Here is a 27,388-nt window from a genome sequence, read left to right as displayed (position 1 = left end):
GAGATGGAGAATTATCCCTGCTTCAATCTGGTGGGCAACCTGGAAAGAGAGAAATTCTAGGTGTTTTGAGAGCGTAGAGAATAGTATGCAGAAAGTTAAACTCAACTGCATTTTGTTGTTATGTTTTTGGTGCAATCAATTATACTCAAATGAAACTGTCTCTATAATTGATGTTTTAGATTCAATTTAGATTTAGAATAGTGGAGTTTTTGGAGTTCATCTGTATATAAGGTTTAGTACTGCCCATGTACTATTGTGTTATAATACAAAGTTATCAAGTTTCAAAAAAAAATAATCTAAGTGACATACATGCATTATTAATGAGGTCATGGAATGTGCAAGACAATCTGAAAATGGTTCTACAATAACTTAGAACTCTGAATGAGTCAGCAAAATGAAGGAAGGCCTGAACTTAGATCACCAGTAAATAAGCCAGCCCAAGCTTATGCTCACAACTGTTGAGCGTCAAAGCAAAATTGAACTTAACTAGACTAAACTCAGATCAACTTCATACAGTATATGAATGTGTTTACGAGAGTTTTTTTCCTTCTTTCTGAAAACAAGTATTTTACAAGCATGGTTTTGGATTTAAGTTCAAAATATTGTGACATGGAAAAGAAAAATTCCTTTCGATATGGGAATTGAAATTCCCTACCTTTTTAAGGTAGCTCTACCATGTACTCTTTATCATTCAAATTGTTGATGTGTACATTATGCAACGATGGAGAACGATACAATCTATCCAAACATTGTATTCATTGAAGCGATGCAGTACGATACAATACAACACAATACAATACATATTGATACGTTATGAAATGAGTAACAACCATCCAAACAGAGTGTTAATTATAGTTGTTTCAATTCTTATTGTCCAACTAGTTGTTGTTTGTGTTTGTAGTTATTTTTTGTTGCATTACATATATATTTCATTTTCTACTAGTGTGTTGCTTACTCTTCCTTTTGGTTATCTTAAAACATGAAGTATTTTTTCGCCATGACCTTTTCTTTGTTAAAGCCCACGTTTTATTTCTGCTTTAAACTTAAAGCCCCAACAGACTTTGGCGTTTTCTGAGCTTTTGACTACTCTTACTTGAGGGGCCTAAATGATTTCAGGCCTAACTCAAGTACTCAACTCCTTTAGTAAAGGATCTGTACGCCAGATTATGCCAAAGCTTTTCTAGCTACTCAACATGAACTAGTATGCAAAGCTTAGTTCAGTTGCAGCTCTACAAGCAGTCAAGCACTAGAGAGGTCACAGTATAACTACTATAAAATGCTTAGATACGAACCTTGAATCACATTCTTGTCTTGATCAATTTTCTCTAAAGCAGGAATGCAGAAGGAAGCAGTCTTCCCAGTTCCATTTTTGGCCCTAGCCAAAATGTCACTTCCAGTCAGAGCAATTGGAATGCTCTCCTCCTGGATTGGTGATGGTCTCTCAAAGCCCTTTTCATAAATTCCCATAAGCAGTTCACGCTTAAGAAAGTAGTCTTCAAACTCATTTCCTTTAGTTGCTGTCACATCCTGCAAGAAAAAGTAGCAGCGAAAAAATCATTTTTTTGTAAGTAGCCGTGAAGACAATCAGTAATGCAGAACAGCCAGAAATAACCTCATAAACAACACTACATAATTACAGAAGTTCTCCTAGATCCAGAAAAGAAAAGAAAAACAATCAGGGAGTAAGCAAACCACATCAAGGAAGACAGACTGATAACTCAACAACCGGTGAGAAAAATATCATAGCTAAGATATTACTATTTGTGCATCAAATTACTGTTAAAATATGTAGAAATTTATACATATAGATTTAAAATGCTATGATACACATCAAATGAATAGCCTCAAACTCTCTAGCACTTGTATGAATAATTCATAAGGATGTTGTGCTCAGCCTGGAATACAATCATGACATGTAAGTACCAGAGATTCCTAGAGGTGAAGGCTGTTAAATCATGTAGATGATTAGAAATGTAGACTTACAATGCTACTGCTACATATCATATGAATATCGTCACTTTCTAGCACTTGCGGGAGTAATAGACATCTTTCAGCAACTCTACATAAGCAATTTTGTTTTGTATTTCCAGTTAATTGTCAAATGATCTCGTTCTCTAATGGATTAAATTAGACACGAGCACTTAAGAGGTCCTCAAGAGCACATTAAAGAGTTAGATCAATAATATCATGGGTGAGGAATGCCAAAAAGGGGGAAATGACAGACACAAGCTGAACTGCTTAGCTAATGGAAAATCTCAGCTAGAGAAACATCAGTCCTTTTGTCCCAAAAGATAGCCTACTTTCTTCGTTGGTTCATCACAATGGTGATCACTTAAAGGATTTTTTCTTTTACATGCAAGCATTCTATGACAAATTTCATGGCTCAAGTCTCGAGCTAATAGTTTATGAGAATGCTAGAAGGCCACCTCATTTCTTATGGCAAGTAACTTATGATTCAAGTTTTCAGCAACAATTGAGTAATGAAACTGCCTATGAAGGATGTGAAACCATTGTGTTGTATGAGAATGAGACAGATAGATGAAAATTGACATTGGGAAGAAACAGAAAAAACATGGTCCACAAACATACTGTCACAAGAGAATACAATGTATTGAACAACATGGACAGAGAACAATTTCCAATTTACCTCTGTTCTGTATCGAGTATCAGGTAGTGGTATCTTCAACCTAGCCTTCCATTCTTGTGAACTGAACAAAGGGGAAAAGAGAAGAAAAGGAATTGATTTATCATTAATCCCACTACGGCTTAAGAAATGTTCGACAGAATAAATGAAATAATTCAAACTCAAGATACATGAAACTCAAAAACGTCCTAATTCTATCAATCAAATGTAAGTTTTGAGAGGACAAAAATCCTCCCTTGATATTTACTGTTTGCCATCAATAGGAGAAATAATCCTTCCTTTCCCTATTAAGGAAAAGATACTAGTAATCCTCCAATTCCCTCAGCATTTTTCATATGGAAGCTAAAGTTTCATCCAACTTGCAACCATTCTTTGGTCCCCTTCCCCTTGAAGGTCTAATACTAATGACTTGTGTAAAATGAGAAAACTAAGCAAGGCTCTGTCCCCTAACATTGAATACGTTGTCTGTAGTCATCATTATGAGATCCACAAATATCTCTTCAACCACAGCACTCTTAGAGTCATTCTTGGAAAAATCTGATTTCACAAAATGCTAGCACATGCTGTTAGCAGTCGAAGGTCTGATTTATGAGAAAAAATGTTTGGGAGTCTGGATGATAGTCTCACGGACTTTGATTTTGTGTATGTGGACCACAATGTAACAAGAAAAATATTTTAAGTCCAAAACAGGCGAATAAAATTAATCTAAGAGTATGTAGTATCTAGCAAGCCTATTGCTAGGCTAACATGATAAGATAGCTGCTCGGATCAAATGGGTATAACTGCATTTAAGAAAATTAGACTTGCCAGTATCTTGCATATTGAAAAATGGCCTCTTTACTAATTGGCATATAACCTAAACCTCTCAACTAATAAAACAAGCAATCTGTGATTATCTTGAGATTTCTGGTCTACTAAGTCTAGTTGAGAGACCCAAAAGGCTGAATACTCTAGCTTGAGCTTAGTTATATTCATGGCCAAAGCTTAGTTTATTATAATACAATGCTCAAGCTTACCTACTATATTGGAACAGGATATTGGACCGAACCACAATTTATGTTGGTATACATGGAAAGTCATGTTACACATGATATTGAGGTCACAAACTTTAATCCTCCAAAGCAGATCAGTTTTGACTCGTACATAACGACTGCATCCCCCCCCCCCAAAAAAAACAGAAACCTAGACGAAAACCGATCACAGCCTCTTGACATTTTCCTACTAATTTATAATCTTTTTTTTTCAATCCATCAACAAGTTCCCTATATTCCAGCCCCACATGATGACTCAACCTAGTCTAGGTAAGAAGGTGATTTATACAAACAAGTCAGCTACCTTTAATACCATGACCAGCACCCACCAAAACAACAATTCAACCAATCTCTCTAACTTGACAGATTTCTTCACTTACCACGTAGAAACAAAAGTTACGTAATTCAGTGGAAAGTACCAACCATGCTGTAAAGTACTTAACAAAATGGCTGATGTCTGGATTTGAAGCAGAACTATAGTTCGGCAATAACTTTAAACTCCTCCGACAAATTCTACTATCTATGCGTGATACAACTACAAAAACTAGCCTCTATCCCAAACTAGTTAGGGGAGACTATGTGAATCCCCTATCCATTCACTCTAATCGGGCTCATATCATTACCATACTCAATAATTTGAGTTGTTAGACAGATTAGGGTTCTCTAATACTACAAATTCTCTAAATCTCACACTTTTTCCTAGATTCTATGCATAAGAAAGTGAGAATGAAGGGCGAAAAGAAACCCTACCTCTGGTCAACGGCTTCGGACTGTACATTCTTTTCAACCTCGGCAACGGTGGAATCGGCAGATGGCAACTGGTTTCTTCTAAGCCACTGCTGTGTTTGCTGGTTCTGAAAATGCTGTTGTTGTTGTTGCGGCTGCTGCTGCTGATAGGGTGCAGGTCCTCTCTGCATATACTGCTGAGGATTTCTATTTTGAAAGTTTGGGTTAGTATTTGGGTGCATACTCCCCCCGCCGCCGCCTCCACGGCCCCCCATCCCTGGCGATTGAAATCTTGGTCTCGGATTCATCACCAACTAGGTATCTCGAAGAAACTAAAGAAGTATCCAAACAATTATGCACAAAACTTTGTAGGTTGGCGAGAATGTACGATCTCCGGCAACCAACGGCGATACTGCTGTGAGAGACAAACACAACGAAAATTCCACCTAAAATTCGAGGAAAAATCGATATGGAAGAAAATGGGGACAAAAGTGTCTAGGGCGTGGAGAGAAATTTATTAAAATTACAGAGCAGTCAATGTATTTAGCTTTTTCTGAAACGGGGCATTTGGCATACTGAGCACCGGCCTTTTACTAAAATAGGACTCAATTTGAATTTAGTGGAGACTTTATATTATCCTATTCTTTCCGTCTCATATTAGTTGGTCCTAAAATAAAAAAAATTTAAAAATACTTTATTGATTTATCCTAAAAAAAATATGAGATGAGTAAACTATACTTTGTATTTTTTTTTAATGAGCTAAAGTAACACGACGGTGTGAGTTTTTGCTATGCTTTATACTCCAAGCATAGTACAGTAGTACTTGTTATTGATGTAGGTATACAAAAAGAATTTAAGAAGGCAAGAATTGGTGTTGCAGCTTTAGATGACTTGAGACCAATTGTGAAGATGTTTGGAAGTTCATGGCATATCTTGTGGAAATGACTGAACTTGCACATCCATGGAGAAAAAATCTTAACATTATGGTCGCGCTCGAGAACATGTACGCATCTCAACTATTCCATCGGATATACCTAGTATCTCTCACCAACACATGTAGTGGATAACTTACATCATCCATATGTTTTAGTTGTGAAGTGAAAAATATCTATGAAAATAGGTTAATGACACTGTCCTCAGATTGCTCTAGTATGTCAATATTTTCAATCTCAAAGAAGAAGAAAAAAGGAAAATATATAAGAAGAAAATGGACATACATATTATGCTGCTAACCAACTTTACATCTGTAATCCATATACATGTTACAACTTACAAGTACAAAATCATCCAAGGTGCAAATCACCAATATATCTCAGGAGGACTAGAAAAAAACTCTTCCAAACCAAAATCAAGTACTACTGTCCAAGCTAGCACAAGGAGTAAACTCATGAGCTAGTTTCACCATCTTCCATTTTCTGCGACAACTTTACTTTCCGCATCATCTTTGGTGAGTGATGCTAGTTTTTCTCTCAAACTTTCAACCTTTTTCTTCACTGGGGTGACACTGAGGGTAGCAGCAATACCCTCCCTTATCTCAGTTTCCAGCTCTTTTACCTTTTCTGAGTTGGAGTCCTTCACAATCTCTGCCTTCAGCTCTTCAATCTTCTCGCTAAGACCTGATCTAGTCACTGCTCTTTCCATCTCCTCTTTAATCTCTGCATTTACCTTAGCCACCTCCTCTTCCAATTCCGGAGGAACAGCAACATTTGTCCTTTTGCGCGTGCCGACTATTTCCAGGTTGGCTGATCTTAGAACATCCTCCAGCTCTTTCTTAGCTTTCTCTACTTCCTCTACAAGATTTGTATCCAAAGAATCCCCATTTCTTAGCTTTTCTGAAGCTGTCTTTAAACTGTCTATCTTGGCTTTTACAGTTGTTGGAATTTTCTGATTAACTTCAGTTTTTATTTTTTCACTTTTGTTCTTCAGCTCGATGAGCCTGCTAGCCATGTTCACGGTGTAAAGTTTTTGCTTTAAACCAAGATACGCCCCAGGTTGTGACAACTTCTGCTTAAATTCTTGCATAATCTTATCGGCTTTCTCCTGCAAAGACTTGTTAAGTGGTTGATCCGGAATAGGAGTTCTTTGCAACTCTAGTTTAAGAGATTCAACTTTATCCTCCAAGCCCATAGCTATGAATGCTTTAGTCATTTCATTGTCTAGATCTTCTTGGAGCTTCTCAAGGACTTGGATAGTAACAGGATCAGATGGTCCCTTAGCTTCTAGAATTTTCTTTTTAAGATTTGCAAGCTCTGATTCCAAATCAGCAGGCGGTGTGTTAGCCTCGGATGGCTTCATGTTGCGCTTTCTTTCAGGTTCAACCTGTATTCCCTCTTGGAAACCTCCAATATAACGAAATTTAAGCATCCGTTGGTGAAGCAATTGTTCAGAATTCATCCTTCCAAGTTCCTGAATCAAGAAGCCATAGTGAAAACATGTCAAATGCAGAATATACCGAAATGTTGGAATTTGATATTTCAATCAACTAAGATCAATTCTAACCTAGTGGAATGGCCTAAAATGTTAAAATTTGTCATCAGATAGAGTTAGCAAGCAAACATTGGATCAATACGTTGTAATCCTATCCCATCTCATCCCACAGAAGTGAAATTCTATTACTTAACCCCAGTCCATCCATGATACGATGTGGAAAGGCCTTTGGTAATTCACTGATATTTCCATACAAGTCAATACAGTTATTTCTTTTTCTAAGCAAAGAATTAGCCTTTGGTCTGTTTCCATAGACAGAAGTTATTACCGCCATAGCATCGAGAATAGCATGTTTAATCTGCTGAGATGCCCAGAAAGGATCAGCATGTGCACCACCGAGCGGTTCCTGCAAGAGATGACAAACAAAGCCAGCATTTTAGTAATGGCTCGGCCTTCACCATAGATTCTAAATCTTTTCCAACCTAAAACCAAATTAAGTATAAAGGCGAAAAGTATATAGATGGTGAGAGTTTTTACAGGAATAATTCCATCCGCTATCCGGAGCCTGTAATGTTCCTGAGCTGTGATCCTCAGCTTCTCAGCTGCCTATTCAATCAGAATTTTAGTAATGATAAACCATTTTTTTCACAAACTTGAACAACTTTCTCGTATACCTTTGGAGCTGCTTGTGAAGATTTCCATAATATTGCAGCACAAGCTTCAGGACTGGTCAGAGAAGCATAGACTTTGTAAACATATAGCAAAGACGATATATTCAAGGAAACAATGCAAGAAGAAAAGAAACAACTACAAAATCTATGCCTACACAGGTACAATGTGTCTGCGTCTTTAAGCTAACACAACATGTTTTTGGTCCTTGATATAGTAAGATGAGAGTTCATATCTTGCTTATATTTCTGCAGGCACAAAAATTATTTTTGAACTTGAACTTTTCTTATTCTTCAAATTGTCACGTGCCTGATAAGTAGCAAAATAAAGTTATGGAAGAAGTACAAATGAACCAAACTTACCTAGCAACATAAAATGCTGAGTTTTCCAACATTAACAACTTGTTTGCACATCCAATGGCAAGAGCGCCGCCTGAACCACCTTCACCAGTTACAACCGTTATGATTGGAACTTTCAGCCCGAACATTGCCCTTAAATTGTAGGCTATTGCCTCACCCTACATGAAAATATTGGAGGTGATTATAGATTCTACATGACTAATTATACGTAATCTAATAGCACAATATTTCAAAGTCAAGGTAAGACTCACACCTGACCTAGCTCTTCAGATCTTAAATCAGCAAAAGCCCCTGGAGTGTCTACAAATGTAACAATTGGGAAGCCATGATGATCAGCATATTTCATCATTCTCAAAGCCTTTCTGTAGCTGCAAGACGAAGACTTTAGTAGTTATCAATCCATCCTTTTACTGAACCTACTTTAAGGTATCAAATAAAACATTTTTCCCCTTTAAACAACTGAATGCTGCATAGACTTTCCAAAACCCTGATAACCTGAGCAATAAAATTAAATTGGAAACATGCGGAAAGGCTAACGAGCAACAACTTCAGCCTAACTTGTTGCTAGATTAATGAAAAAAGCACTTCAATTTAACTGTTATTGCCCACAGAGCAGATTAACTATAAAGGCTTAATGATAGTAGTTAGTAATAATGCTATGAAGGAGAATTCTTGAAGCATACCCATGAGGGGTTGGCATTGCAAAGTTCCGCATGATGTTTTCTTTTGTATTTCTACCTTTCTGATGACCAATGAAGAGGTAACTTCTACCTTCAATGCTCCCAAGGCCAGTCACCATGGCTGGATCATCATAGCCAGCACGATCTCCATGGAGCTCTACCCACTTCATGCACGACATAGGAGTGAGATTCCTCGAGTTGTCAGAAAAGCTGCTAATAACAATAGTGAAAAGAGAAAAAAATCACAAGGTATACCTTCTCTGTCATATTTAGTATATGATCTAGAACAGTTGGTCTATTAGGGTGTCGAGCAATTTGGAGCCGTTGGATGGGTGTCAAATGAGTGTACAAATCCCTCAGGGCCTGAAAGTATGGCATATGTATCAAATGGAACAGGAAAGTGTTGGTCAAATAATCATATTTGCACAGGTATAAGCATTAATCTGATGCTTACTATATGTTAAGTATACAAATTATCATAAGTTGGTAATACAAGGAAAACAAAGTTAATTCCCCTCTTTAAGATCATATTAGTTCAAAACTAACGTAAATTTTGATAAACACACATACTTATACAACCAGCTACCTATTGTAATTTTCAGGTGAATTTACCTGTTGATACTTAGCTTCCAAAGCATAAATCTGATCAGTGAAATCTAGTCCAGTGTCTTCGGCCATTCTACGTACCTGAATAAGAAATGAGTTTGAATAAAGCATTAGTTCTATGATTCTAGTAACTACTATCAGTACCACAAGTTTCTACCTTTCTATTGCCATAATCATGAAGTAGCCACATTGCACCAAATACTTAGCTTTTTCAGCAGTACATTAATGTCATGGCATATAAGATAGGTGTGGATCAATTTCATTATGAAATGTAATTGTTCCTAACCAAGCATCATTTGTAAGCAAGTCACCTCAATAAGCTGCTTCTCTAAATTAACCAATGGCTTCTCAAAGGCAAGTGTGACTGGTTTCGGTTTCTCATCAAGAGGCTTAAAGTAGGAAAGATACTTTAAGGGTGTCTTAGTGTCTGGATCAATATCACCATGCCACGGGTAATCCTGCTTCTTCCACTTTTTTATTTCAGCACCAATGAGAAACTTCTTCCTCGTCCTCACTTTGGGACTTCCCAAATCCTTAAAATTCAGGCCATACAACCTTTTGGTAAGAAACTCACTCCCAAGAGACAAGTGTGGCACAAATTCAGAACTCAGGTTCTCTGCATTTCTACCTTTTCCACAATTCCCAACTGCTAGAGATAAGGAGGCCATCTACCCTTTGAATGTGCAAACTGCAATGCCTTACAACCCAAATATCTACAATAGCCACACAGAGAAACAAAATTAACAATGAACCTGCAAAAAGGAGAAATTAACATCAATTACTCATTCCACTATGGTGACATGAGTAGGAGTCGGGGGCGGAGCTAGCTTGAAGAAGGGGGTTCAATCGAATCCCCCCTGTGCAAACAGGTCAAAAACTAGTCTTTTTTGGTGATATATAAGCTATTGAGAGGAATGGAGAAAATTGTGAAAAACCAAACTCCCTCAACGTAATGGGAAGTTCTAGTAAAGTGGCAAAGGGAGTTCAAAAATTGCTTTAGGTCATAGGTTAAAATCCTAGATGTGACCATTTTTGAATCCTCTTGTATAAATTCCTGGCTCTACCACTAATAGGAGCTGTACTTAGGGAAGACATTTACTGAGATAACAATAAATAGTACTAATCAGAAAGGGTTTTATCAACAAGAACATCGACCCACAAGTGGGAGCTGGGAGAGTAGAGTGTACGCAAACCTTACTCCTACCTTAAGAACTAGAAAGACTGTTTCAAAAAGAGTTCTATCATTAAGAAATAATCATTTAAGTTCCATCAATTACCCAATTTCCAAACATTTCAAGAACAAGACTTGAAACTTGACTGAGACAAAGATTTCATCTTTATACTAAGACATCACAAATAAACAACAACCCTGAAGAGCCCACATACATAAGCAACAAAAGCCAATACAGAGCTCAATTCTTGATTAATAGTATAAGAATTCTAAGCATATCAAAGGAGAATTTTACAACTGGATAGACAAATTATGCATACAAAAATACATTTAGGCATGTAGGACAACACTATAATCCTAGAAATATCAACAACAACATACTCACTAAAATCCCACAAGTGAGGTCTGGAAAGGGTAGAATGTAGGTGGATCTTACCACTAGCTCGTGAAGGTAGAGAGACTGTTTTCGGAAACACTTAGCATGAAATATGGAGCAGAAAATTCTGGGGTTCTCCTTTCTTTATCAGCTAGTATGCTCTTTGTTGTACAAGAACATGAATGAACGACTGAGATTAAGTATATATGTATCTCCTATATACAAACAAAAGTTTTTTTCCCTGTAGATGATATAATGGATAGTATTGTTGGAGTATTTGGAAAAGCCATGGAGGTCCCCGCCAAAACATGGACAAGTAAGTTTGGCCTTTTGAGGAGACAAATATTAGTTGAGCTGACTGTTACACAATACCTAATGTTTATCCAAAATGTTCCACACACATCTTTTTTGGAAAAAAAAAAACATAGGAGATGAGGATGAGATGAACCCGAGATTTGAAGATTTTGGGTGTGATTTTTTAGCTTGTACCAACAACACTGTCTCATATGTTCCTCATAGGTGCACTATTAATTATATCTAAATTGTAATTAATTAATTTAGAGTGTGTTTGACTATGAAAATTGTAAGTATTTGAAAAATGATATCTAAAATTTAGAGTTGTAGTTTGAAGTGAAAATAAATTTAGTATGTTTTTCAAATTCTAGAAAAATTCAACATTCAATTTTTGGAATTCTATGACAAATGTGTTTTCCAAAGATCAACTCCGAGGGATAAAAAAATCATGATTAAACGTTTTGAATTAATTGAGCTCGAGATGCTTTTTAAAATTGATTAGTTAAAAACAAATTGCATCTTATTAGAAAATATTTTTTTCAAAATAAATTAATTTTAAAATTTTGAAAATTCAAGCGACGTAACACAGAATAAAATAATTTCAATTATTATTATAGAATATATAGCCCACAATTATTAGAGTTGTGATTTGTTTTAGCGATTGATATGTAGATTAATTGGAGTTTGCGTGAGTGAATCGATTTATCATTTATGACTCGATTAAATATAGATACATCGCTAACAAACATTTTGCACGAATAATCGTTTGAAGGATAGCTATTTAAAATTATGAAATATTTAATGTTTAATCATTTCATAATTATTAAATTTAAAAAAAAAAAGAGAGAAGGAGAAGGTGAAGGGATTACCCGATGAAAATCACATTCTTTTTAATAAAATGTAAATTTAAATAATCAATCAATAAAATTATAAAAATTTCGCATAATTAATTTACTTATAACTTATAAGGCTGAAATTGAAAAATTTAATGTATGAAGTTATCTCTATGTCATGTTTGAACTTTAAAGTAAACATAGTCATCTTTTTTTTTTTTTGGCTAGTAACCTGTTTCCAGGAATTTTGTATGTTAAAATATTAACGGAAAGACCTTAGAGTCTTTGTTTGATTTAGATTGTTAATTGGATATTTTTACTGACGATTTTATTTTGATCATATGTTTAAAAAATAGTTATAATTGTAAAATTTAAAACTATACATAAATAATGTCACAGACTTTCTACGGTAAAATTTGAAACTCTGTGACAATATTACGATTAAAAAAAATTTATTTGAATCTCAAAATTAGAAAGATATCACAAAATTAAGACGGAGAAAGTCTATGACATTAATTTTGTGATATCTTTCTAATTTTGAGATTCAAATAAATTTTTCTTTAATCGTAATTTTTTCGTAGTCATTCAAATATTTTGAATTGTAAATTATTGTGACTTATAATACTTTTTATGTAGTTTCTAAATATATAAAATTTTAAAAACTTCATGTCCGAACTTTCGATCAAACTAAATAGATTTGATTTTTGAGATTCAAATTATGTCACATAAATTGAAGTGAAGAAAATAATTTAAATACACGCTAAGAGTTGCTATTAGCGAATTTACTTCACCGCTCCTATAGACTATAGTTTCTCATTATTTTATTTTTTTGTTGTTTGATTAGAAATAAGTTATTCAAAGAGTAATTATTCAATTATTTCAAGATAAGTTATTCACCATATATAGAAAATAATTTATCTTATCACTATAGCAAAAATGAAGGGATGAATAATTGAAGGGCTATCTAATACCTCCAACCGAACTCATCAGACATTTTATGAGAAAATGATCAAAATGGTCCTTTATATATAGGGTTTGAATTATTTTGGTCCTTTATATATATCACTTTATCTAAATGGTCCTTAATGTATGTATAAAGAGTATCAATTTGGTCCTAGACCTAAAATCTAACTGAAAACATAAAAAACTGTTAAACTTAACTGTTGGGTCCCACACTTGGTGGGCCCCTTCTTCCTCCCTCTTTCTTCCACCATTGCTTCTCCTTCACCTTCTTTCTTTTGCCATTTCTTCTACAATTTCTGCTCCCAAAAATCCTCTCTCACACACAAAAGTTTCTTTAAATTTCAAAAGAATATTTGTAAGGTTTTTGTTTTCTATTTCTGTCCGTTAAAATTTTACCATTAAAATTTTAAAAATAGAATGAAAAAAATGGCTTGAAAAATTACTAATTTTGAAAAGGATAAAACGAAAAGAAAGCTATATACTCCCCATAGATCGCTTCAACAAGAGAATAAATGGAGTCTTTTATCTGATGATCTTAGTTTTCTTGTTCTTCTTCTTCTTTATGTATGATAATGGAAGCTTGAAAATTTTATTTCGATGGAAATGAAATGGGTGTAGTGTGTATTATTTTTCTTATGGACTTCAAATGACGAAAGAAGGAAGTTGAGGAGAAAGGTCTGCAGTGGTGATGGTGAACAAAAGCAGATTGAGGAAGAACAGTCTTGATGGTGAACGAAAGTGGATGGAGGAAGAAGGGTCTGTCATCTGTCAATTCCGCGGGACCCTCTGTTAAATCTAACAATTTTTTTTATGTTTTCAATTAGATTTTAGGTCTAGGACTAAATTGATACTCTTTATACATACATTAAGGACCATTTAGATAAACTGATATATATGAAGGACCAAAATAATTCAACCCCTGTACATGAAGGATCATTTTGATCATTTTGATCATTTTCTCGACATTTTATCCTCAAATTATTATAATTTATACCTTATACCTCACATGAAAAAGTTATTTATTTTTACTCCCTCAGGTATATTATATTTGTTAAACTGGTCCTACAAACTTTACGATATGCATTGCCACGACTCAGATACTATATTACTTATTAGATCACGTAGAGCAGCAGTGGCAAAATTCTTTTTGAATTCTCTAACGAGCCGGCGAAAGGGACTACCAAAACTCAGATACTTCTGCCAATTTTTCAATCTCAACCGTAATTTCAAGGTACTCTCATCTTTTTTATTCTATTGAATTCCAATTTCTTTATGCATCACTGTGTTGCTAAGAAGTTCATATTATTTTTTTTGATGAATCCATAAAATTTTTAGCATCAATGTTTAGCAGAAGGAATTGATTATTGAACGATTGATAGGGTTAGTTCTTGTACTCTGACTTGATTGTAGTTACAATGCTGAGCTTTTTACATTATGTAATTTAAGCTGGGATTATATGGTGCTAATTTCTAATTGTAAGACCCGTTTTGTGTTGTTGTTCATGGTGTTGTAATTAATTATCAGGTTGTAATGGAAGAACTAGGTGTTGATACACCTGTGAGTTATGACTGTGAGATCAGACTGGTTAGTTTTTTTTTTTTTTATACTACTAGTGCACGTACAATTGTAATGGAAAGAGGGAAAAGGAAACTAAATGACATGTTCTATAATTCATGAAATTGTAGAGGGTGAATCCTCAAAGGCGAAAGGAAAAGGTTTACGTAGGTTGTGGTGCTGGATTTGGAGGTGATCGACCAATAGCAGCGTTAAAGCTACTTCAGAGGGTGAGGGAGTTGGATTATTTAGTGCTGGAATGCCTAGCAGAGCGCACCCTGGCTGAGCGCTATCAGGCCATGAAATCTGGTGGCGAGGGTTATGATCCCCGTAGTATGTTTTTCTTATTAAGTAGTTACTTTTGTTTCATTACAGAGAAGCATTCCAAGTTCCTTTATCTGGTTTGTCTATTTGTGAGTATGATAGAAATATGATAATTTTGCTTGTTTGGCGATAACTGATTACTAGCAGTTTGGTATAGTCTCAGAGTGGATGCAACTGCTCTTGCCTTTGGCTGTGGAGAATGGAGTTTGCATTATTACAAACATGGGTGCAAGTATGTGATATGCCTAGATTTCCCTCATCTGTCTTTCTTGCTCTTTTTTGTTTTCTGTAGAAATTGCCTTTGTTTTCTCCATCGAATAAATATTTTCTCTTTGGCAATATGGGGAATAGATGATCCATTTGGCGCTCGGGATGAAGTTTTACGACTTGCAAGCGGACTGGGCATCTCTATAACTGTTGGTCTGGCTCATCAAGTTGCTGTTGTCAGATCAGGTGAAGCTTGAATTTGAAAGATGAAATAAGCTGATGTACTAACTGCATGTCTTCCATTTCCTCATTCTTCCTTTGAGCTGCACAACCATGTCATACTTATAGAATTCTTTTGGGGTACATTCAGATTTGGAGGAGCACCTTAAACATGTTGATGTAAGATTTGGCAATATACAATATTTTCAATGGTACATGTCAGCATCATTTATTCCATCAAGTACAAAAATTGTGCTGTGCAGGTCTTGTATCTAATTTTTCTGATGCTTCTGGGTGGGTTCATTTGTTAAATCTTAATTGAGTGATCATTTCATCCTCGTTCTGTAGATCCTTGGTTACATAAGTATTACGATTATAGTAGCACCCTTTTTCCCTTCTTTTTTTTCTGCAGGATGTTAGTGTGTATCTAGGAGCAGCTCCTATTGTTGAATGTCTTCAGAATTTCAGACCGAATGTAATTATTACTTCTCGAGTTGCTGATGCTTCCTTATTCTTAGCCCCAATGGTATGATAGCTGATTCTTTTTTCCTTTCAGATACCCCTGGCAATGACATTTATCTTTTCACTTGTACCAAATATAATCCTTTTACGGTATAATTTAGAGTCACTTCCCTTTATGAGAGTAACAGCTGATGAAAACTACTCACCTTTCCACATCTTAAGCAACTGAAAATTTGTTTAAGAAGTCAAATTCATGTACAACAAAGTTAGCTTTCCTTTTTCGTTTTCTTTTGACTCATCAAAATTTTATCTATTATTATGATGAAGCATAGAAAACGACACTTTTCAGTTGCACATGAAAAGTGTTACTAGTATGGGGCATTTTTCATCTTATATAAAATTAGCTCCAACCGGAGTTATAAGGTGGAAACTGCCTTCTTGTTACCACTTACTGGTGGAAATGATTCAAAGGTATGGTGGAAATGATTCAAAGCTATCTTGTAACATATTAGTGAAAGAAGCAGAAGCCTTGTGAGGTCTTTGAATTCACGTTCAATGGTTCATGTTTCTGAGTCTTTTGAGCTTCTCTACATGCCTCTTCCTGGTGCTGATCTTATACTGTAATAGACTGGATGGAATAAGTTGGTGGAACAGTTTTTTTTTTTTTTGCATGAAAGATAATCAGTGTTGAAAGACCAGGCAGAAAGGATGCCTTCTAGTGATATTTTAACGATCCAACTAAAGTTTGAGTACTGCAGCTAAATGTGGTGTGTGAGCAAAATTGCCAACTGGAGTAGATAACAATTAGGCAGAAGATTCTCCTCCTAGGGACTGCCTTGGATTATTTTGAATGTGAAGGCAATTGGATTCATTTCGTAGTTATACATTTATGTCACTATTTATGGGATAGTTCCTAGTTCTTCAATACTATCTTTGACAAAATTATGCTGATGTAATAATATTGAAATTAGTTAGAACTCTCTTTAGAAAAATATCTGAAGGTCCCTATTATGATCAGGTGTATGAGCTCGGTTGGAACTGGGATGACTTGCACCTGCTTGCCCAAGGTTCACTGGCTGGCCACCTGCTAGAATGTGGTTGCCAACTTACTGGAGGATACTATATGCATCCAGGTGAACCTTTCGTTCGTATTGCGATATTTCAGGAATGTGCACCTTTCTTTCGTAGGGAGTATGATGTGTGTATATTGTGGTGGAGTCTTGAGGTTGGAGGGGTTGCCTTCCACTTGCTCCAGTAAGCATGCACTTCGAGAACTTTATTTTTCTCTATGTATCTCAAACCCATTGAACCGTGTTCTTGAAAAAATTTAGTTCCTCTTTATTTAGTACTACTTATCTTTGGCTTCCCTTACTTATAGTTCTGAGCTTTTGACTCTGATGCTGTTTCTATGTCACTTCACCTGTAACTCATTGACTGTATTTTCTCACTGTAGGAGATAAATACCGTGATATATCTCTGCAAGATCTCCTAGATTTATCTCTTCCTTTTGCGGAAGTTAGCTTTGATGGGAAAGTATGTGTAGCAAAGGCGGAAAGCAGTGGTGGGGTTTTGAATCCCTGCACGTGTGCTGAGCAGCTTCTGTATGAAGTGGGGAATCCTAGTAGCTACATAACCCCAGACGTGGTAAATGTTTTGCAAGTTTTATCGGCTATCTCGATTGATTAGGGAAAATACATGAAAAGCTTAAATCAGAGAAGAGGTGTGTTAGGACCTTGTGTTTTCCTTGGGACAGGTTGTAGATTTTCAAGATGTTTCATTTCAGACATTATCAAGCAGTAAAGTTCTCTGTGCTGGGGCAAAACCATCTGCAGCAGCTCCTAATAATCTGTTGCTGCTGGCCTCCAAGGTGATCTCTTTGTTCATGTACAGAAAAAGTGGAGAGATTTCTTCCTTTCTGTTGTCATGTGGTCCCAAAAGCAACATTTGGTTAAATAAATTATGCTTTTTGTAAGCTCAACACCCCATTGCACTTGCCTTCTCCCACTCGTTAAAATTTTGATTTGACTCTGGGTTGTCAAAATCTTAAGATCCCAAAGATATAATTGTAACCAGTTTTTGTTATGCCATCTGCTGCTTTGACCTTAATCTCATGAACCAAGACAAGATAGAAGCTGTTGAATTCATGCATCATCAAACAATACCCTCACCAACACTTCCATTCACAATTAATTGGAGTTTTGGTACCCTCCTAATATAATGAGGGGTCGTTTGGTGTGAGGGATAATACCAAATAATCCCGGGATTAAATTATAGTACCGCTTATTTTGTTGTTTGGTTGGCAAGTTCGGGATAACTTATCCCGGGATTAATAATTAGTACCGGGATAAGTTATCCCTAACCTAGGGTGGTATAGTAATCCCGGGATAACTTATCCCGGGATAAATAGGTAAATGACAAAAATGTCTCTTTCAACCCTTTTGTTATATCACTTTTTACATTAATGAAGGGCATTTTTGTAAACAAATAAATTGTTCTTAAAATTTATTATTTTGAATACAACAAACCAAACACTCAATAAAAAATAATTTCAACACAACTTATCCTATCATAACTAATCCCAACATAACTTATCCCAACATAACTTCTCCCATCATAACTCATTTTCAAACCAAATGACCCCTGATATTATTACTCTGCTTACCATCTTATTAGGCCGTACAATCTTTTATTGGATGTATTTCCCTAACACAGTAGCACCACTATAATCTCATTTGGCTAGTTCACGAAAGATGAATTTTACTTTTAAGATCACTATCTGCTCTCATTATCATTTCCTTCCATTTCCCTTGAGCAAGCGTTGTTTGTGAATTGCAATGGTTTACTTTATTTAGCTGGATTGATGGATATTTCTGTTTGTTCTAACTTGGTGACTGCCTCATTTAGGACAAGGGGTGGAAGGGCTGGGGAGAGATATCCTATGGTGGATATCAGTGTGTTAAACGTGCTAAAGCTGCTGATTTTTTGGTAAACAAGTCTTTACTTCTCCTTCCTGGACTGCTATTATGGTTTTATCTTGGCTCCTGGAATGCTAGATTAAGAAGTGTTGTGTTTCAATTTTAATCTTCTAATTGTTTTTTTTCCAGGTAAGATCATGGATGGAAGAAGTATACCCTGGCATAAGCAAACATATAGTTTCCTATATCATTGGACTGGATAGCCTGAAAGCTGTTAGCATAGATGAAGATTTGCCAAGGGATAGTCAAGATATTAGATTACGAATGGATGGTTTATTTGAGAATAAGGAACAAGCAATCCACTTTACAAAAGAGTTCATAGCATTATATACAAATGGACCTGCTGGTGGTGGCGGTATCAGGTCTTATTCATACCATTTATTGTGACATATTTCAGAAAATTGTTGAAATGAAAACGGCTATGAGTAAATTTCCTGGTGCGACAGAGGTGAAGCCAGATTTTTTAGTTTATTGGTTCTGGATCACAATTCTGTTTGCCTACTGTGTTCTGAATTGATTATAAATTTGTACATATTAAATGCATTTTAATTCAATTACAGGGTTTGAGCCAAAGCTATTGGATTTAGCCGAATCCGTGGCCAGCACTGTGGCTCCGCCACTGCTGGTGCCTCAAATTTTTTTCTGTTATATTCATTTATCAATAGTTAAGTTGTTGAAGTATTTCTTAGTATTAGAAAGTTGGAAAATTAGGAAATTTTCTTTCTGTTAGATACCTATCATATAGATTGCTGTAACATAGTGATTTTTCTTTTGTGGAGAATCCATCTCATCAGGTAAAGGGACTTCATGGTATGATATGCTCTCATAGTAATGAGCAATTTGATCTGCACTGTTGTCTTCCATGTGGAAGTTGTAATATCCGTCGCATGTCTTTTACTAGAGCAGTTTCTTCACTCAAGCACCTAATTTTAATACTACAACTCGATGCAGCATCAATCTGAGTATATTGAATCATTACCTAATAATGTGTTTTTGAATTTTTTCCATGTGCAGAACTGTCTTTGTTTTTTGTGGTCACCAATGATCAAAGGCTTGTAATATCCTTCACTTCATGTTAATAATGAATGTGTCTCTGACTCTGATTATATCCCCCTCCCAGTTTTCCTCTTGCTAGACTTAATTCCCCTTCTCGATTATGTCAAAACATATTTCCATGACATGTACATTATCTTCTTTTTAATATGGATAGCTGTCTCAGTATTCCTGCCTCAATTCATTTAATACTTCCGTATGTTAAGAACATATTTCTATGACACGTATTAATGCTCTACATCTTCTTTTATTGTATGGCAGCACTGGACACAAAAAAGACATCATTCTTGAGAAAGCACTGGTATATCTCTCCATCTCTCTCATATATATGTGTGTGTGCATATGTGTGCTCGCGTATGTGTGTTCACGTGTGTGTGTGTGTGTGTGTGTTTATGCGTGACACAGATTGACATTCTCTCTCTTTATTGATACTCTGTGTTATGATATGTATACTTCGCTAGTTGTTAATTTATTAGATTTTTCTCCTATAGCTATTGACAGAAAAGAACAAAAGTTCTTTCCTATTGTGAGGTGGTTCCTACCTTGTGGTATTTGATCTTTCAATGGTTGCTTCATGCTATATTGCTAATACTGTATAAATAAGTTTTAAAGAGTTCTCTATTATCTTCAGGTAAAACGTAAAGATGTTCAGTGGCATATGACAGCAACAAGAAATAAAATTATGCAATCAGATGATCTGGCTAGCCCTAAAAACATAATACAGACCAGTTCATTCCATGAATCAGTCTTGCAATCACTTACAATGGAAACTACTTTGAATCACAAAGAAGGTTCACCGCAAATTGAGCTGATCTCCCCTGCTCCACATGACAGGAAGATTCCTCTTTATGATTTTGCACATAGCAGAGCTGGTGATAAAGGGGATGATATAAACTTTTCCCTTATCCCATATTTTCCTCCAGATATTGAAAGGCTTAAGAAGATTGTAACTCAAGAATGGGTGAAAAAAGTTGTCTCAAGTCTTCTTAATCCCTCTTCTTTTCCCACTTCTGATGATATTGAACAAAGAAACAAATGGATCAGTGAACATGTTGAAGTGGAGATTTATGAAGTCAGAGGGATCCATTCTTTGAATATAGTGGTTCGTAATATCCTAGATGGAGGTGTGAACTGCTCAAGGAGAATCGATAGGCATGGAAAGACTCTATCCGATCTCATATTGTGCCAGAAAGTGTTATTGCCTCTGTAATTGAACAGATGGCAAGACTGGAAAAGACACGCTGACTCCATTTTCTTTATCCTGGGAGGTGATAGTAGTGACAGTGGGGTGGGGGACAAGCTCCTGGCCTAGCTACAAGTTGGAGTATACCAGAACCTGAAGACTTACTTTTGAAATAAAATTTGTTGTAGTACCAGTACATGTTCATAAACAAGTTGTCTGAACTCTTTATTCTGAAATAAAATTACTGTTGCAGAGTTTTTTACTCTTTGTGAAAGCCATGAATGTCACAGGTACAGAATCAAAATTTGTTAGTGCACAACATGCATGGTAAGTAGAAAGGTTTGCAAAAGTAGTTTTATGGTGATCTGCAATCCAAAATAATTGTTGAAATTAGCGATCAACGCATCAAATAAATCACGTTTGCATTTATAGCTATGCTAATTAACTTGTGCACTTTTCTGAGTTCTTAAGCTATTTGTGGCAGTTTGAACTAATTTAACAGGTTAGTTATAAGCAGATGGGAGGTTTGCTTGTTCAGGTACACAAGACCAAGGTACAAATTTCTATTTAAGTTAGCAATATAGCATCCATCTTACTATTTCCACTCTTCTGTACATGCCTTTCAGTTGTACTCAAATTAAACACATAACTGTGAACGATATATGCTTAGTAAAGTAGGCGGAATTTCAACTATTGATAGCAGTTTTTTATGGTAGACAAAATGATATTAAGCTGAAATCATTGCTGTAGGAGCTTTGAATCCAACAGGAAGACAAGTAATGAAGTAAACAGTGACCTTATGCTTGAGCCTTCGAAAGATTAAAGCTCTTTCTCCTTTCCAATGGAAAACTGCTATAAATATTTTCTTCATGAAAGTCTTCTCTTCACTTCTTGGCATTACTGTTGCAGCTTCCTCTTCTTTGTTTTCTCCATCTTCCACTGAATCTCCCCAGTGAAGTGGATAGCTCCTCAGGAACACTCTTCTGTTATTGTAGTCTTCGTTACGAAAACTTCTTGATCTTGCACCATTTTCCTTTGATATTGTAGCATCCATGAGCCAAGATATTAGTGAATCTTCTGCAGGCTCTGCTTCTTATAATAACTAAGTGGATATTTAGAATGTGCTTATGTCTATGAAAAAGAGAGAAACGACAAGTTTTCACCTAGAAAAATGAGGCTAGGGGGAATAATTTAATCACTTTGTTTGGTATTTTTAGTTGTTTCTTGTCTTTTTAAGAGTTGTTATTTGTACTATAGCCTAAAAGCTATATCTTTTCATTATTTGGAAAAATAAATTAAACCTATTGTACACTCCACTATGGCCCATGTTAGAGGTTTTCTATGCTATTATTTCTAACTTTTTGTTCCTTTGAATACATGCCACAAAATAATGAGAACTTCTAAGGCATTTTATTTTTATCCATATAGTTATATGATATTAGACAGAGATTAGCTTTATTGAAGCGTCATGGTTTGTGAGAATTCATACATCTAACTTGCTTGAAACTGAGACGTTATCGTCGTTGTTTTCTTGTTGTTGTGTTCCTACATAAAGTACAAAGCTAATCTTTTGGTTATGAAACAATTAGTAGCCAGTAGGTATATGCTTCTAGTTTTTCACTTTTCCTACATAATCTATGAAGGTATATTTTACCCTGTAAATTGTTTACTTTATACGCATGCACACACAAAAACATGTGTACAAGTGTGGTGTTGGCTAATTTTCTAACTGTTCCTAGGAATTTGTCGAAACAAATCCCCCTTTTGACCAAGTTTCATTTTCCTTTTGACTCATTTTCAACATTTTTATGTATTTTTGGAACAAGGGGCATACTGTTTCTTTTGTTTTTTTCCCTTGATTGTGGTGTTTGAGTCAGCTTTCGCGCATATTGACTAACTCTATGGGGTACCTGTCACTTTCCACCAGCAACAAGTATCGAGTAACTCAATCCACCAAGACTAAGACAAATAGAAAGAATCACCTAGTATTTTTGTCTCCTATGAATTTGACGAGGGACATAATTTTCAATCATAGAAATAGAGTTGAAAACCCATTTTTTGAAAGAAAAAAAATCTGGTTTGTAATCAATTTCGTTTAGAGTGAGAAAGCCAAAACAAAATCAGGAAAAAGACATTTTAAATATCTGATTGTCCAACATAAACAGCTACTCTGCTTACTCATCCGTTCAAAAAAGGATGACATATTTAAATATTTAAAAAATAAAGTTTTTTTTTAACTCGAGTTGTTCAAACATTTTAACTCTAAACGAATAGTGATTTAGCTTTATATAAATATTTTTCAAAGAAGTTTGAATTCAGACCGCTAGATGATTTTCTACCTTTTTAGACAGACCAAGTACAAAAAGTTAAAACAACAACAAAATGTGTCAAATAAATTCTCAGAAATGAAGCAGTTTGCCATTAACGGCAGTGGTTAATTCTTGTCAATGATGTTAAGGCACGTTGAAAACAACTTAGCATTTTATTAAGGCAAGACATATATACCTGTCAGTTAACTGAACAATGATATAATCCCCACTAATTAATTATTAATTACAATGATTAATATGTTGTGTCCCTTATCTGTAATTTTAATAATTGAGAATGTTATATAATTGGTTGTTACACCAATTATTTCTACTTTTTTTCTTGTTGGTCTGCACAAGTAATGGTAGTTGTACCAATGTATTTATCACTCCATGAATTCAAAGCATTGCTGAGGTTACAAATTTCTTTGGGATTTAATACTATTATAATTGCCACGATTGCTTCGCAATAAAACTTAATCTGTTCTATCAAGTGATCTTTTATCAAAAAAAATTGTCGATGTAAAGTTAATTTTCTCAACCTTACATAATGTTTGATGAATATCTATACAGTTCCATTATTTTTATAAGGAAAATATTTTATGGATCAAGTGTTATGATGACGCAAAAAATATTTACTAAATCAAATTACCTAAGTTATAATACAAGTATAAAAGTTTCATTTAAAGAAAATTTCAATGTTATCTTGTTCTTTTGAATATCCACACATTGTCGTCCCACAAATGAGGTTAGAGGAGGTCGACTGTACCTTACCTCTACCTTTGTGAGGGGCTGAGGGCCAATAGAAAGACTGTTTTCGTACCTCGACATAAGAAAAATATTTTAAAAAAAGTAAAGAGTAAGAATTTAAATTAGTGATGGGAAAGAGTCAAATTAGAGCCTAATTTCACTCAAATCCAAGATAATTGCATCCATCCTATTTGAGAGGCAAAGAAATAAAAAAATAAAATAAAATTCCTATTATTTGGATCTCCCAATCACGTGTCATTGAATTATGGGGTTATAGTAATTATTTTGCACATGAAAAGTAACTCAAAATTTGTGTATTACAAACTGAGATAGAGAGGGTGCCTTTTTTTGTTTCTTTAATCTCAATAACAAAACAGGTTAGAATATTAAAAAAAAGGCAGAACAACTTTTTGTTGTACAAATTTCTTTTTTTATTCTGCCATATTTCTAACTCTGAATAGTTATTGAGATTGAAGATTTTCAGGCTTCTGTGAATATAATTATTTATTTATTTAATACAAAATAAAAAGATTTAAAAAAATATATACAATAATGGCATTCACAGGAACATTGGATAAATGCTCAGCTTGTGATAAAACTGTTTATTTTGTTGATTTGTTGTCTGCTGATGGTGTTACTTATCATAAATCATGCTTCAAATGTAGCCATTGCAGAGGCACTCTTGTGGTATGTATCCCTATTTTCTTTACATATTTACTATTCAATTCCACACGCGTCCTGATTTTCATTAAGAAAAATCAAAATAATTCAAAGGATGGTCAGTTGAATCGGACCCTAGCTATCTAACTCCACCCTTGTTCCTATCCTTACGAGCTATATAGATCGAAGGATGGTTAAGTAAATACCTTTAGTCTGAATATTATATTTCGTATAAAGAAAATTATATTGCATATATAGATTAAAAATTACAAATTTTCATATATACATATTAAATTTTAACACATTTGACAAAATTTCTAGTTTCACTAGGTCTCACCCCACTTCCCCGAAACAACAATCCATCAACTATACCACAATCCCGAATTTTATTTATTATCAATTGTGTATATTATTTATTACTCCCTCCATTTCATATTAATTGAATTTTTGAGGCATTTTCCATTTTTTAAATTAACTTAATTGTTCAGTTTTCAAGACTACTTTTAGAGTGTTCTTCCAATTTTACCCTTCATTTGTATTTTCAATGTGATGACTTCAATAAATTTGACAATAATTAATAAGGGTAAAAATGAAAAACTATGTTCAATTTATGTCTTAATCTACTTTTCTTAAAGGGTATGAAACACCTAAAAAAATTAATTAATATGGAATGGAGGGAGTAACATTTTGAGAAGATATTATAATTAGACCATTTTTATTCTTATTTTATGTGGGATTTCTTTAAGATATGTATATTGAAGGCACGTAATCTTAAAGTGCAAGTTATGTTACTTTTCGGCTTTAAAAGAGATTAAGTTATTAAAGTAATCAAATTGTCATCCATCATTAAATCCCCATTATTTCTGTGTTTCTATCAAAATTTTAGAGACACATCTTAACTAAATTAAGGTCTTATTATCTTCTCGAACTTATTTTATTAATTTTGTATACCTTTGGCTTACATGGCACATTCCGTGACCTCACGTGGTTGAGGTGCGTGGAAGATATTTGAATGCCACATAAGCCAAAAAGGTGTCCAAAATTTATAATAAAAAAAAATTGGTTCAGGGGTAATAGGATCTTTTTTTAGTTAAGGTGTGTTTCTAAAATTTCGATCATAGTCTAAGGATATTTGTATCTTATCCCATATATATTTGATAATTTTGATTATTTTTTTTGGCAGATGAGCAATTACTCTTCTATGGATGGAATCCTGTACTGCAAGACTCATTTCGAACAACTATTTAAGGAATCGGGAAATTTTAGCAAGAATTTTCAGAATCGTAAGACATTAATTTTTTAAAATTAATTTTTGCTAAGCTTCTTTTATCTTAATTTTTACTAATAATCTTAATTATTAACGTTTCAGCAGCTAAGTCTGAGAGGCAAAATTCATTGGTATGTTCACAACTACACATTTAAAAAAATATATGTTTTTCTTAAAAAAAATAATTTGTTTCTCGAATATTTTTAGCTAACAATTAATTATATATTTTGTGCAGACAAGAGCTCCAAGCAAACTTTCAGCTATGTTCTCTGGAACCCAAGATAAATGTGCTGCTTGTGACAAAACTGTTTACCCACTTGAAAAGGTACAAATATTAAGCCATTAATTAATTGTTTTTAAAAAAATAAAAACAAAAAGGTTCATTCATGATCAATTAATCTCAATTCATTCACAATTTGAAAATCTCCGGATCTATGCTAATTTTCAACTCCTCAAAGTATTTCATCGACCTAGCTTCAACCTATTATAACTTTCTTCCTTTATTTGAACTAATCGAACCGACTAAATATGTTTTGCTTACACATAGGCAGATTTTATGGTTTTAATGAATGAATTTAAATTACACATACTCGATGGTATAGAATTTTTTTGCTATATATATATATATATATTTTGTGGAATTGGTCATTAATTCTTACCTTAATATAAATTGTCTATACTACATATTTTTATAACGTGACCTTTCCCATGCCCTGAAATGTAAATTAAGTAAATATAGAATACTTTGTGAATTGACTTGTCCTTTCTATGACATGTTATTGCTATGTTTCCTAATTAGTTAATTACTATATCCCATTTTCTATGAAATGTTACGTATTATTATAAGTCAATTCATAACTTTATGCTCTCGTATATATTATCAGTGCACAAAACGTAAACTCTGACTATTTCAAAATTGAATTATAGGTGACAATGGAAGGAGAATCATTCCACAAATCATGTTTCAAGTGTGCACATGGAGGTTGTGCACTTACCCATGCAACATATGCATCCCTTGATGGAAACTTGTATTGCAAGCATCATTTTGCTCAACTCTTCATGGAAAAAGGAAATTACCAACATGTCCTCAAAGCTGCAAATAACAAAAAGAATAGTGCTGCTATAACACCATTAAATGATGATGAAAATAATGCTGTTGAAAATACATCAACAGAAGAGAATAATAATAATAATAATAATAAAGAGCCTGAAAATGCAGAGGAATCACAAGAATCATAATATAAAAAAAGTACCCTCTCTCCCCTAAGTATTATAAATTACATTTAATTAAATTTTATCCTTTAATTAATTGGATCAATTGATCCTTCTATCTATTTTGATAGCTAAAATGTTTGTGTTTATCATATATTAAATTTTTCCCATTTGTTTATATATATATTTATCCAAGGCAACCCCTCATATGTAATTAATTAAATTTTATTGTCTGGATATAATATTCCTTTGTTAATATATATACATATACATACATTTTGTGCAATGTTGTGTCAAGGTGTATATTTTCACATTAACTATATTGGATTTTAATTTTTTTTATGGAGCTATACTTAGCGTACAAATTATAATTATAGTGTAGATTATATATATATATATATATTTCTATATATATATATAACCTCAACATACTAATT

At 34.3% G+C, this 27,388-nt stretch overlaps 4 protein-coding genes across 11 annotated transcripts in view; 2 read left to right on the top strand and 2 right to left on the bottom strand.

Annotated features, from left to right (window-relative positions):
* The window catches only part of LOC102585321 (DEAD-box ATP-dependent RNA helicase 8-like), a 10,802-nt gene extending 5,812 nt beyond the window's left edge, over positions 1 to 4,990 (bottom strand). Inside the window, exons 1-3 of the mRNA XM_006339480.2 lie at positions 4,426 to 4,990; positions 2,648 to 2,708; positions 1,293 to 1,527 (exon numbers count right to left, since the gene is read on the bottom strand). Of these exons, the coding sequence (XP_006339542.1) occupies positions 1,293 to 1,527; positions 2,648 to 2,708; positions 4,426 to 4,709 (580 nt within the window). The 5' untranslated portion in view covers positions 4,710 to 4,990. The remainder of the gene's footprint in view (positions 1 to 1,292; positions 1,528 to 2,647; positions 2,709 to 4,425) is intronic.
* A 586-nt stretch (positions 4,991 to 5,576) lies between these two features.
* Positions 5,577 to 10,912, bottom strand: LOC102584328 (acetyl-coenzyme A carboxylase carboxyl transferase subunit alpha, chloroplastic-like). Of its 6 annotated transcripts, none has more exons than XM_006339476.2 (11): positions 10,695 to 10,912; positions 9,454 to 9,894; positions 9,149 to 9,223; positions 8,792 to 8,899; positions 8,540 to 8,700; positions 8,110 to 8,224; positions 7,860 to 8,014; positions 7,503 to 7,554; positions 7,366 to 7,434; positions 7,157 to 7,234; positions 5,577 to 6,807 (listed from the first exon to the last, which is right to left on the bottom strand). In XM_006339476.2, exons 2-11 carry the CDS (start codon positions 9,808 to 9,810, stop codon positions 5,800 to 5,802), a joined length of 2,178 nt encoding a protein of 725 aa, XP_006339538.1. In that variant the 5' UTR covers positions 9,811 to 9,894; positions 10,695 to 10,912; the 3' UTR covers positions 5,577 to 5,799. The 6 variants fall into 6 exon arrangements, with proteins under 6 accessions (XP_006339538.1, XP_006339539.1, XP_006339540.1 ...); XM_006339477.2 differs by having other exon boundaries at positions 10,750 to 10,912; XM_006339478.2 differs by having other exon boundaries at positions 9,454 to 9,855; positions 10,750 to 10,912.
* A 2,905-nt stretch (positions 10,913 to 13,817) lies between these two features.
* LOC102583787 (uncharacterized) lies at positions 13,818 to 21,023 on the top strand. 3 transcript variants are annotated; one of them, XM_015311670.1, is made up of 15 exons: positions 13,925 to 14,010; positions 14,115 to 14,159; positions 14,304 to 14,363; positions 14,465 to 14,666; positions 14,815 to 14,889; positions 15,009 to 15,110; positions 15,235 to 15,263; positions 15,496 to 15,609; positions 16,564 to 16,678; positions 16,999 to 17,189; positions 17,299 to 17,412; positions 18,450 to 18,530; positions 18,650 to 18,882; positions 19,835 to 19,874; positions 20,205 to 21,023. In XM_015311670.1, the coding sequence occupies exons 3-15, from the start codon at positions 14,310 to 14,312 to the stop codon at positions 20,781 to 20,783; spliced, it is 1,929 nt and encodes a 642-aa protein (XP_015167156.1). In that variant the 5' UTR covers positions 13,925 to 14,010; positions 14,115 to 14,159; positions 14,304 to 14,309; the 3' UTR covers positions 20,784 to 21,023. The 3 variants fall into 3 exon arrangements, with proteins under 3 accessions (XP_006339537.2, XP_015167156.1, XP_015167157.1); XM_006339475.2 differs by lacking the exon at positions 14,115 to 14,159 and having other exon boundaries at positions 13,818 to 14,010; XM_015311671.1 differs by lacking the exons at positions 13,925 to 14,010; positions 14,115 to 14,159; positions 14,304 to 14,363 and having other exon boundaries at positions 14,563 to 14,666; positions 14,805 to 14,889.
* Positions 21,024 to 24,355: 3,332 nt separating this feature from the next.
* LOC102580228 (LIM domain-containing protein PLIM2b-like) lies at positions 24,356 to 26,979 on the top strand. Its single transcript, XM_006339725.2, has 5 exons — positions 24,356 to 24,499; positions 25,656 to 25,755; positions 25,842 to 25,870; positions 25,975 to 26,064; positions 26,667 to 26,979. Exons 1-5 carry the CDS (start codon positions 24,365 to 24,367, stop codon positions 26,976 to 26,978), a joined length of 666 nt encoding a protein of 221 aa, XP_006339787.1. The 5' UTR covers positions 24,356 to 24,364; the 3' UTR covers position 26,979.
* Positions 26,980 to 27,388: the final 409 nt, after the last annotated feature.

The sequence above is a fragment of the Solanum tuberosum genome, unplaced genomic scaffold (genome assembly GCF_000226075.1).
Source record: "Solanum tuberosum cultivar DM 1-3 516 R44 unplaced genomic scaffold, SolTub_3.0 scf00010, whole genome shotgun sequence".
Taxonomy (NCBI): Eukaryota; Viridiplantae; Streptophyta; class Magnoliopsida; order Solanales; family Solanaceae; genus Solanum; species Solanum tuberosum.
Note: the sequence above shows the minus strand (reverse complement) of the source record. Positions and strands in the feature narration are given on the sequence as shown.